Source organism: Eimeria necatrix, genomic scaffold, assembly GCF_000499385.1.
Source record: "Eimeria necatrix Houghton genomic scaffold, Enh_scaff946, whole genome shotgun sequence".
NCBI lineage: Eukaryota > Apicomplexa > Conoidasida > Eucoccidiorida > Eimeriidae > Eimeria > Eimeria necatrix.
Genome location: NW_013651796.1, coordinates 3553 through 14055, shown reverse-complemented (window position 1 = coordinate 14055; position 10503 = coordinate 3553). Strand labels below are relative to the sequence as shown.

General features: G+C 58.7%; 2 protein-coding genes across 2 annotated transcripts in view; both read right to left on the bottom strand.

The window, feature by feature from the left end:
* Positions 1 to 937: 937 nt before the first annotated feature.
* ENH_00083770 (hypothetical protein) lies at positions 938 to 1507 on the bottom strand (the record flags this gene model as incomplete). The annotated part of the gene is made up of 1 exon (XM_013577904.1): positions 938 to 1507. The coding sequence occupies one exon, from the start codon at positions 1505 to 1507 to the stop codon at positions 938 to 940; it is 570 nt and encodes a 189-aa protein (XP_013433358.1).
* A 7879-nt stretch (positions 1508 to 9386) lies between these two features.
* ENH_00083760 (GTP-binding protein TypA, putative) overlaps positions 9387 to 10503 on the bottom strand; it is a gene marked incomplete at both ends in the record, with an annotated part of 2583 nt that continues 1466 nt past the window's right edge. The window contains 2 exons of the mRNA XM_013577903.1: positions 9387 to 9634; positions 9875 to 10100. Of these exons, the coding sequence (XP_013433357.1) occupies positions 9387 to 9634; positions 9875 to 10100 (474 nt within the window). The remainder of the gene's footprint in view (positions 9635 to 9874; positions 10101 to 10503) is intronic.

Genomic DNA, 10503 nt, shown 5'->3' with positions numbered 1-10503 from the left:
CTGCTGCTGCTGCTGCTGCTGCTGCTGCTGCTGCTGCTGCTGCTGCTGCTGCTGCTGCTGCTGCTGCTGCTGCTGCTGCTGCTCAGAGGCCCGCGACTTGCTGGGCGTCTTGCTGAGTCGAATTGACGTTTCCTTTCAGCAGCTTCCAGACTCCCGTAAGAGCTGCAGCACTTGGCTAGCTGCTAGCTAGCTGATAGTACTTTGGGCACTGTTAGCCTGTGGTTGGGGCGCTGGGCTCACAGGAGCAGCAGTAACAACAGCAGCAGCAGCAACAGCAGCAGCAGCAGCAGCAGCAGCAGCAGCAGCAGCAGCAGCAGCAACACGAGCAGCAAGTTGTGGTGCGTGCTGTTCAGTTGTTGCCGACGTTAGTTCTGCTGCTGGGGGCCTGCCGCCGCGCAGTGCAGCAGCAGCAGCAGCAAAAGACAACTTGATTGCAGCAGCAGCAAAACTGCATCCCCAAGCTCTTGCCGAAGCAACGGTTGCCTTGGCAGGTGCTGCTGTTGCTGCTGCTGCTGCTCTCCTTGCTGCTGTGGTTGCTGCTGCTGCTGCTGCTGCTGTTCTCCTAGCTGCTGTGCTTTGCAGCAGAAGCTGCTGCTGCTGCTGTCTCAGTCGCTGTGGCTATTTGCTGCGCTGCTTCTCCTTTTCTCCTGTTGCTGCTGCTGCCAGATTTGCTGGTGCTGCTGCTGCAGCAGCTGCAAAGTTTGCTGCAGGGCTTTTGGGCGCTGTGCTGCTGCTGCTGCTGCTGCTGCTGCTGCCGCAGGGCATATGAGTGCAGAAGAACTGCTGAGGCTTTCTGAATTGCTGCAGCCAGCTGTGGGGTCGCTGCAGCAGCAGCAGCAGCTCTCGCTGCTGCTGCTGTACAACGAAAGATGTGTTGCTGCTAGGCCCTTGCTGCGGTCTTTAGAAGAAGTAAACCCTAAACCCTAATTTCTAAACCCTAGAAGAAGCAAATTCTAGCTGCTGGTGCTTCGTGGCTGCTTGCTGCTGCTAGCGGCTCTTGCTGCTGCAGCCCGCTGCTGCTGCTGCTGGCTTCTCGCCGCTGCTGCTGTTGCTGCTGGTGTAGTGCTGCTACTGCTGCTGCTGCTGCTGGTGTAGTGTTGCTGCTGCTGCTGCTGTTCTGCTGCAGCGTCTTCTGCGGAAAGGGGCTTCGTTGGGGGGCCGGTTGCTGCCGCTTCTTGCTGTTGCCTGCTGCAGCAGCAACAGCAGCAGCAGCGCTGTGCTGCAGCAGCTGCACTCCGCCCTGTGCGATGCACTCCGCAGCAACTCCATTTCCATCGAAGGGGTACTTGTTGCTGCTGCTGCTGCTGCTGCTGCTGCTGCTGTTTCTGCGTAGGCTGCTGCAGGGTGCTGCAGCAGCAGCAGCAGCAGCGGCAACAAAATAGCCTATTACCACTGCCAGGGCATTTGGCGCTGCTCCATGTGCTGCAGCTCGTAGATACTGTGCTGCTGTTGCTGCTGCTGCTGCTGTGCTGCTGCTGCTGTGCTGCTGCTGCTGCTCCCGTGGCATTCTCACTCTAGTGCGTGTGCTTGTGCGTAGCTTTTGCTGCTATCGCTGCTGCTGCTGCTGCTGCTGCTGCTGCCACTGCCGCCGCTCCTGCCGCTGCTGCTGCTAGCCTTGTTGCTGCTCCCCACGCTGCTGCTGCTGCTGCTGCTGCTGCTGCTGCTCGCAGGCAGTGGAGTGCGTTGTGTCTCTTTCTGTGGCTGGCTGGCCCTGCGAAGCTGCGCTGTCTCTGCTGAATTTGCCGGAGACTCTTTTGCTGCTGGATGCTGCTGCTGCTGCTGCTGTTGCCTGGGCTGCTGCAGCGCAGCACGTCAAGGAGAAGCACATCTGGACAGCTCTTGCTGCAGCGTCAGTCAGCGCTTCCGCTGCTGCTGCTGCTGCTGCTGCTGCTGCTCCTGCTCCTGCTTCAAGCCATGTGCTGTTGCTTTTCGCCAGCGTTGCTGCTGCTGCTGCTGCTGCTGTTGCTGCTGCTGCTGCTGCTGCCATATCGTAGTGTTGCTATTGTTGCGAGTTTGGCTGCGCGTTGTTGCTGGAGCTGTTGGCCTCTGCTGCAGCACTGCGCGTCGCAGGAGTGCTGCTGCTGCTGTCGCTGCTGCTGCTGTTGCAGCAGCAGCAGCAGCAGCAGCAAACTCTTGACTTGCTGACCCCTGCTGCTGGGCTTTCTGTGCTGCAGGGCCCCCCGCGTGCTGCGGGGGGGCCCCCCTGCTGTGCATTATTATGAGGCCCTAATGGCTGCATGCGTTTTGGGGCTGCATGCGCTGGAGGTTCCGCTGCTGCCGCTGCAGCAGCAGCAGCAGTGGCGGCGTGCTGCAGCAGCGTGGCAGCAGCACGAGTCCTGGAAGGCAGCAGCAGCGCGCGAGGAGCAGCAGCAGCAGCGCGGGCCCCCCTACCGTTTGCTGCTGCAGCACTTAGGCATCGATTTTGCTGCTGCTGTGCCCACCTGTCTATACACTGCGCCATTTCTCATCAACTCCCTCAACCTAATTTTAGAGCCCCTCAAGACTTCTCCTATACACTTGGTAACTTGCTGCTGCTGCTGCTGCTGCTGCTGCTGCTGCTGCCGCTGCTGCTGCTGCTGCTGTCGATGCCGCGCATGTGGTGCTGTCGATGCTGGTGCTTGTGTTGTTGCTGTGCTGCTCATGAGGGTGCTGCTACTGCTGCTGCTGTTGCTGCTGCTGCTGCCCTCGTGTGCTGCTCCTACTGCAGCGTTTGCTGCTGCTGCTGCTGCTGCTGCTGCTGCTGCAGCCCGCATATGTGAGGTTTCTGTTTGCTTGTGTACCTGCTTGAGCCGCTCTTCGCCGCTGGGCCTGATGCTCCTGCTTTCATCGCTGCTGCTGCTGCTGCTGCTGCTGCTGCCGCTGCTGCTGCTGCTGCTGCCGCTGCTGCTGCTGCTGCTGCTGCTGCTGCTGCTGCTGCAGGGCAGCGGCCTGCAAATGGGAGAAGTGGCTCTGCGTCACCGCGTGTGGAGCGCCTTGGGGTTTAACACTTTGACTTTGATGGACAGCGAGTTCGACAGGTTCTGTTTGCATGCGCCCGAGGTGTACGTACACCCGGGAGCCCCGCAGCAGCAGCAGCAGCAGCAGCAGCAGCAGCAGCAGCGGCAGCTGCTGGCAGCAAGGCACTACGACATTCCGGCGGCAGCCGCGCATCTCAAACAGAAACTTAATGCATGCAAACCCCGACTTCGGGAGCTGCAGCAGCAGCAGCCCTTCCACAGCACTGGCAGACACAGGCTGCTGCTGCAGCAGCAGCAGCAGCAGCAGCAGCAAAAGTGATACTTGCAAAAGAGACGAGTTTGTTTTTTTTTAAACCAAATGCCTCAATTTCTAAAACAAGTTGCTGCACTCGTGCTGCTGCTTCGTGGGGCCCCGCCGCAGCACTTAGGGGGCCCCCGCAGCAAGGGGGGCCCCCCAAGTGCTGCAGGGGGGCCCAAGGGGGGCCCCCAGGTGCTCAGGGGGCCCCCTCGGTAATTAGGGGGGCCCCTTAGGTGCCTGGGGGGCCCCCCAACTGTACCAGTGGCGCAGTTGTTAGTATAGGGGCCCCCAAAAGTGCTCTCTTTGCATGCAGCAAGTCAAATTGACACAGTGCCTTTGCTGCTGCATACTGCAGCAGCCACTCGGGGCCAACGTCAGAAAAGGGGCCCCAAAGGGGCCCTCGAAGGGCCCCCAAGGGGCCCTCGAGGGGCCCCCAAGGGGCCCTCTAGGGGCCCCTTGGGGCCCCCAAGAGGCTGGCCCTCTAGGGGCTTTCAAAGTGCCCTCTAGCGGCCCCAAAAAGCCCTGTGGGGGCCCCCAAGGCGCCTTCTAGGGGCCCCCAAGGGTCCCTCTAGGGGCCCCGAAGGCCCTCTAGGGGCCCCCAACGACCTCTAGGGGCCCCCAACAGACGGGCCCCCAACAGACCCCCAAGTTACCCTCTAGGGGCCTCAAAGGGCCCCCAAGGGGCCCCCAAGGGGCCCCCAAGGGGTCTTTGAGGGGGCCCCCCAGCCCTGGTAAGCCCCCTAGGTGGGGGGCCCCACAGGCCCTCGAAGCCTAGGGGCCCCTTTAGGGCAACTTGCTGCCATTTGTTGGTCTTGTGGGGCTCCAGGGGGCCCCACAGGGGCCCCCAGGAAGGGGCCCTTGTTGGCTAGCTAGCTGGTCGGTTTTGGCTAGCTCACCGGCTATGGCTAGCTAGGCCGTTGTGCGAGCTGCTGCTGCTGCTGCTGCTACTCCTGCTGCTGCTGCTGCTGCTGCTACTGCTGCTGCTAGCGCCGCAGGGCTGCGGAACGTAGAAGCATAAAAGCAAGTAGGGGGAGTCCAGGAGCAGCAGCAGCAGCAGCAGCAGCAGCGGCAGCAGCTGGGGCTGCAGGGCAGAAGCTGCTGCTGCTGCTGCTGCTTCGCAGCAGCAGCAGCAGCAGCAGGCTCTCAAGACCGTAAGGCAGAGCGCAGGGCAAGGCGAATATTCTTTGGGGTCACTTCGACAACCTCTCCCGGCTGCAGCAGCAGCAGCAGCAGCAGCAGCAGCAGCAGCACAGACACAAGACTACTGCAGCAGTTGCTGCGCACGCGGCAGCAGGAGCGCGGCCGCAACAGCAGCACCAACAGCAGCAAAAACAGCAAAACAGCTGCACCAAGAGAAGCAGCTGCAGCTCTTGCAGCAACAGCAGCAGCAGCAGCAGCAACAGCAGCAGCAGCAGCAGCAGCAGCAGCAGCAGCAAAGTGCGTACCCCGATGAGGTCCAGCGCAAGGTCTAAGTTAATTTTCAGGGGAGGCACGAGGCCCTCTGTGATGGTCTTTGTGGGGGCCCTCATATTTGTGAGCTTTTTGGCTTTGCAGATATTCACCTGCGCCCCAAACACCCAGCCAACAGCTAGCTAGCCAGCTAGCTAGCTAATTGCCTGTCCAGCTAGCTGGCTAGCCAACTAGTTAGCTAGCTAGCTAGCTAACTAGTTGGCTAGCTAGCTAGTTAGCTAGCTAGCTAGCTAACTAGTTGGCTAGCTAGCTAGCTAGCTACCTGCCTGTTCAGCTAGCTGGCTAGCTAGATAGATGGCTAGCTAGATAGGGGCTTGGTTACCTAGCTAGATAGCTAGCTAGCTAGCCCCCCGGGGGCCCCCCGAGGAGCCCAGGGGTGCCCAGAGAACCCCCAGGGGGCCCCCAGGGGCCCCCGTGGGGGCCCCCCGGGGGCCCCTGGGGGCCCCCTTGGGTTGAGTCTTACGGGCAAATCATTTGGCCTCTTGTGAAGTCCCACAAGCATCCCCGCGTAGACCTCATCGCCAGGTGACACAAACACCTGTCCTCTCTCCTGCAGCAGCAGAAGCAGCAGCAGCAGCAGCAGCAGCAGCAGCAGCAGCAGCAGCAGCAGCAGCAGCAGCAGCAGCAGCAGCAGAACTGCGCATGGGCTGCATGCTGCGAAGAACCGCTCGAGGCAGCTCTTTGGAAGCCTCACAGTGCCAGGCAGCTAGCTGCGAACCAGCTAGCTAGCTAGCTAGCTAGCTAGCTAGCTAGTTGTTGCGCATGCATGCACAGCAGGGAGCAAAGCGCATGCACAGAAGGGCACTGTGGTGTACTTCCACCCCAGAAGAATAGTTTTCAAAAAAGTGGAAATTGATTTAAAAATAAAAAATAAATAAAAATAAAAATAAAAACAAAAATAAAACAAATAAATAGAAAGCAGCAGATCACCTGCGCATGCATAATGCCCTTGAGAGTGGCAGCGCCTGCCTCAACAGCAACTAAGAAGCCTTTTTGTCTTTCTTGTTTTTCTCCACTTTCGACTTTCTTTTTGACATTTGAAAAAGACTTTGAAGACTTTTGCTGCTTCTCGCCCTCCTTGGGGATCCGCTGCTGCTGCTGCTGCTGCTGCTGCTGCTCCAGCAGCAGCTCTTTCTCCCGCTCCTCGTCCGCCTCCTCCGCGCCTGCTGCTGCTGCTGCTGCTGCTGCTGCTGCAGCAGGAGGGGGGCCCCGGGCCCCCCGGGGCAAGGGGGCCCCCTCTACCAAAGGGTACAGACCCGCGGGAGAAGAGTGCAGCAGCGCAGTGCCTTTTGAGGCCTCCATAATTGCTGCTTTAAGTCCAAAAGAAAAGCGAGTCGCAACTCGAAAAAACAAAGTGCTGCTGCTGCTGCTGCTGCTGCTGCTGCTGCTGCTGCTGCTGCTGCTGCTGCTGTCGCTCGAGACGGAGTCGTTGGCGACCAACTCCGTCACCGTCCCGCGCCTGACACAAACACACACAGCTAGCCAGCAGCTAGCCAGCAGCTAGCTAACAGCTAGCCAGCAGCTAGCTCACAGCTAGCCAGCAGCTAGCTAATAGCTAGCCAGCAGCTACCTAGCAGTCAGCAGCTAGCCAGCAGCTAGTCAACAGCTAGCGTGCAGCTAGCTAGCACCGGACAGCTAGCTAACAACTAGCCAAATGCTGGCAGTCGCTGCCACAGCAGCAGCAGCAGCAGCAGCAGCTGCTGCTGCTGCTGGGCCTGACTACTTGCTGCAGCAGCAATACTGGCACACGCAAACTCGCAGCACAGCAGCAGCAGGGAAAGAAAGAAACAGAAAGTCAAAAGGAGGCAAAAAAGAAATAATAAAGTCAAAAAAAGAAAAGAAATAACAAAAAAGAAATTAAAATAAATAAAATAAAAATTAAAAATTAAAATTAAAAATAAATTAAAAACCTGTTTTGAATTTCCCTCAAAACGGGGCCAAGAGAGTCCGAGGGAATTGTCAGCTCGAAGTCTTCGTAGGGCTCCAGCCACTGCTCGCCGTCCCACCTAAACCCCAAACCCTAAACCCTAAACCCTAAACCCTAAACCCTAAACCCCAAACCCTAAACCCCAGACCCTAAGCCACAAACCCTAAACCCGAAACCTTAAACCCTAAACCCTGAAACTTCTGCTTAGGGTTTGGAGATTTGGGTTGGAAGCTTAGGGTTTAGAGCAATTAGGGTTTAGGGTTTCCAGTGCACTGGCTAATTGGCCACCGCCATTCCAAGTCCCCGAGGGTTTAGGGTTTAGGGTTTGGGTGGCTGGAGGAGTATATCTGGGGCGGCCAGGGTCTACAATTAGGGTTTAGGGTTTGTGTTACGGGTCAGCATATCGAAGGCCGCCACTGCCGCTTCAAGTCCCCAAGGGTTTAGGGTTTAGGGTTTAGGGTTTAGGGTTTAGGGTTTGTGTACTGGGGCAAAATATCAGGAGCAGCAACAGCCATTTCGAGGCCCCTCGGACTTAGCCTTTAGGGTTTGTGTATTGGGTGAGTACATCCGTGTGAACGAGGCCCCAGAATTAGACCTCAAATTAGGGTTTAGGGTTTAGGGTTTAGGGTTTGTGTACTGGGGCAAAATATCAGGAGCAGCAACAGCCATCTCCAGTCCCTGCCTTCTGAGGCTTTCAATCAAAACCGCCAAATGGAGGGGCCCCCTCCCGCTGAGGCAGAGGCCCCCGGGCCCCACAGCCACTTTTGCGGACACGTCGCTGCGCGCAAACCCTAAACCCTAAACCCTAAACCCTAAACCCTAAACCCTAAGTCCGAAAGCCCCGCACTCGCGGCCGCCACGACGGAGGGCCACACCCACGCGGCAGCGGCAGCAGCCACGACGCAGCAGCAGCAGCACAGCAGCAGCAGCAGCAGCAGCGGCGGCGTCGGATGCTCGAGGCCACGCTCTGGGGTTTAGGGTTTAGGGTTTAGGGTTTAGGGTTTGGCACTTTCTGATGATAGCCCGCAGCCTGTCTCGCAAACTCAAAATTGTTGTGGGAACTGCGCTGTCTTTCCCCGCGAGAGGAGAAGAGTTTGGCAGCAGCAAAACAGACACTGTTGGAGACTCAGCTTTTATGCCAGTCGAAGGCCGCGGGCACTGCAGCAGCAGCAGCAGCAGCAGCAGCAGCAGCAACGGCAGCAGCAGCAACGGCAGCAGCACGGGTGCTTTTAATGGTGCAGCGTCGGCAGACGCAGTAGCAGCAGCAGCAACCGTTGAGCCGCCACTGCAGCAACAGCAGCAGCAACAGCAGCAGCCGTTGCGCCTCCAGTGCAGCAGCAGCAGCAGCACAAGCAGCAGCAGCAAACGTTGCGTCGCCAGCTGCAGCAACAGCAGCAGCTCTTATACCGGCGGCAGCACGAGCAGCAGCATCTGCTGCAGCCGCGGCAGCAACAACCGCAGCAGCGGGAGCAGAAGCCACGGCATTAGCAGCAGCAGCAGCAGCAACAGCAGCAGCAGCAACAGCGGCACCGTCAGCAGACGTCCGCGTAGCAGCAGCAGCAACAGCAGCAGCCGCAAATGCAGTTTCTCCTCTTGCTGCAAAACTGGTGCAACATATCTGCAACCTCAGCAGCAGCAGCAGCAGCAGCAGCAGCAGCAGCAGCAGCAGCAGCAGCAGCAACTTACTGCGAGGTCAACAAGCGAATCGCCCACCCTGACATCTTGCGAGAGGCCCCCCACAACCACTAGCTCCCCATTGAGGGGCCCCGGGGCCCCCTTTTGCTGCTGCTGCTGCTGCTGCAGCAGCAGCGCCTGATCTACAGGCACCAGCTCTAGGCCTTCGTAGCGATAGACAGCAGTGAATACAGCTGCAGCAGCAGCAGCAGCAGCAGCAGCAGCAGCAGCAGCAGCAGCAGCAAGACAACGGCAGCAGCAGCAGCAATAACAGTAGCACCAAATGCAGCACAAGTAGACGCAGCCCGTCCATAGCGGCAGCCGCAGCAGGTAGCTCCCAGCAGCAGCAGCAGCAGCAGCAGCAGCAGCAAATTTGAACTGCTGCTATTCTCTGTTCAGCAGCTATTAAGCCAGAAGGACCAGCAGCAGCAAACTCAGCAGCAGCAAATCCACCAGCAGCTGCATGCAGATGCAGCAAACCCAGCAGCAGCAAATCCAGCAGCAGCAAATCCAAAGACAGCAAATCTAGCGGCAGCAACGCCAGCAACAGCAACGGCAGCAGCAGCCAATCCAGCAGCAGCAGCAAAGGCAGCAGTAGCCAATCCAGCAGCAGCAGCAGCAGCAGCAGCAGCAGCAGCAGCAGCAGCAGCAGACCTTTTTTGGGGGCCTCGTGGATTGCTGCTGCTCTCACAATGCCTATGGGGGCCCCCGGGACGAGGGCCCCCGCCTGGAGTTTGCCGAGGGCCATTCTGCCTTTGAAGGCGTCTTCGCCCACGTGGGCCACCTGCAGCTGCAGACTTGCTGCTGCTGCTGCTGCTGCTGCTGTTGTTGCTGCTGCTGCTGTTGTTGCTGCTGCTGCTGCTGCGGGGGGGTGCGGCAGCGGCAGCCTGAAAAGGGCCTCCACTAGGGGCCCCATAGAGGCCCCCAAAGCAGCAGGTGAGGGGCCGCTGCAGCGGTTAAGGGCGGAGGTGTAAATGACCTGAAGCAGCAGCAGCAGCAGCAGCAGCAGCAGCAGCAGCAGCAGCAGCAGCAGCAGCAGCAGCAAGTGGGTCAAAATGACTCAAAGAGAACTGTAATTCATCAAATTGATCCAAATAAAAGTAAAAATAAAACAAAACGAAGCACAGACTGAACGAAAGACGAGGAAAAAAGGGAAACAGACAAAATGAGACAGGAACAAGAAAGAAACAGCAGCAGCAGCAGCAGCAGCAGCAGCAGCAGCAGCAGCAGCAGGTGACCTCAAAATCTGCTTGCTCATCAGACGCATCGAGCTGCAGAAAAAGATCAAAAACGCGAGCCGCCACCTCCCTGCAGCGCAGCAGCAGCAGCAGCAGCAGCAGCAGCAGCAGCAGCAGCAAAAGCACGCCCTGTATTCCACAGAGAGTGGGCAGCAGCCGCAACACAAGAACCGGCAACGCCAGAACCTGAAACAATCAGCTGCAGCAGCAGCAGCAGCAGCAGCAGCAAAAGCAGCAGTAGCAGCAGCAAGAGCAGCAGTAGCAGCAGCAAGTTCGCTGCGCCTACAGGCTGCAGATGCAGCAGCAACACCCGCAGCAGCATTGCCAGCGCTCACTGCAGCCGCCTCAGAGAAGTGCGCAGCAGCAGCAGCAGCAGCAGCAGCAGCAACAGCAGCAGCAGCAGCAGCAGCAGCAGCAGCAGCAGCAACTGACTCTGGCTTAGCGGTGGGCCTGTCAACTTTGTTGATGGCCACAACAGCACGCAGCCCCGCGCGCAGGGCCTTCTGCAGCACCACGCGAGTCTGCGGCTTTGGGCCCTGAAGCAGCAGCAGCAGCAGCAGCAATAGCAGCAGCAGCAGCAGCAGCAGCAGCAGCAGCTCTGAGCAGCAAGGAGTGCACGGTAAGGAGGTGTGGGAGGAAAGTGGTGAGCGAAGTAGTGAAACTGCTGCAGCAGCAACGGCTCAGCAACGAGAGCTGCAGCAGCAGCAACCCCGGCAGCAGCAGCATCATCATCAGCAGCAGCCTCTACAGCAGCAGAAGCAAGCACCACTGCAGCAGCAGCAGCGGCAGCAGCAATCCCAAAAGCAGCAGACACAAGAACCATTGAAGCAGCAGCAGCAGCAGCAGGAGAGTTGGCTGCAGCGGCAACTGCAGAAACTTCCGCAGCAACTGCAACGGCCACAGCAGCTGTAATAGCAGCAGCAGCAGCAGCAATAGCAG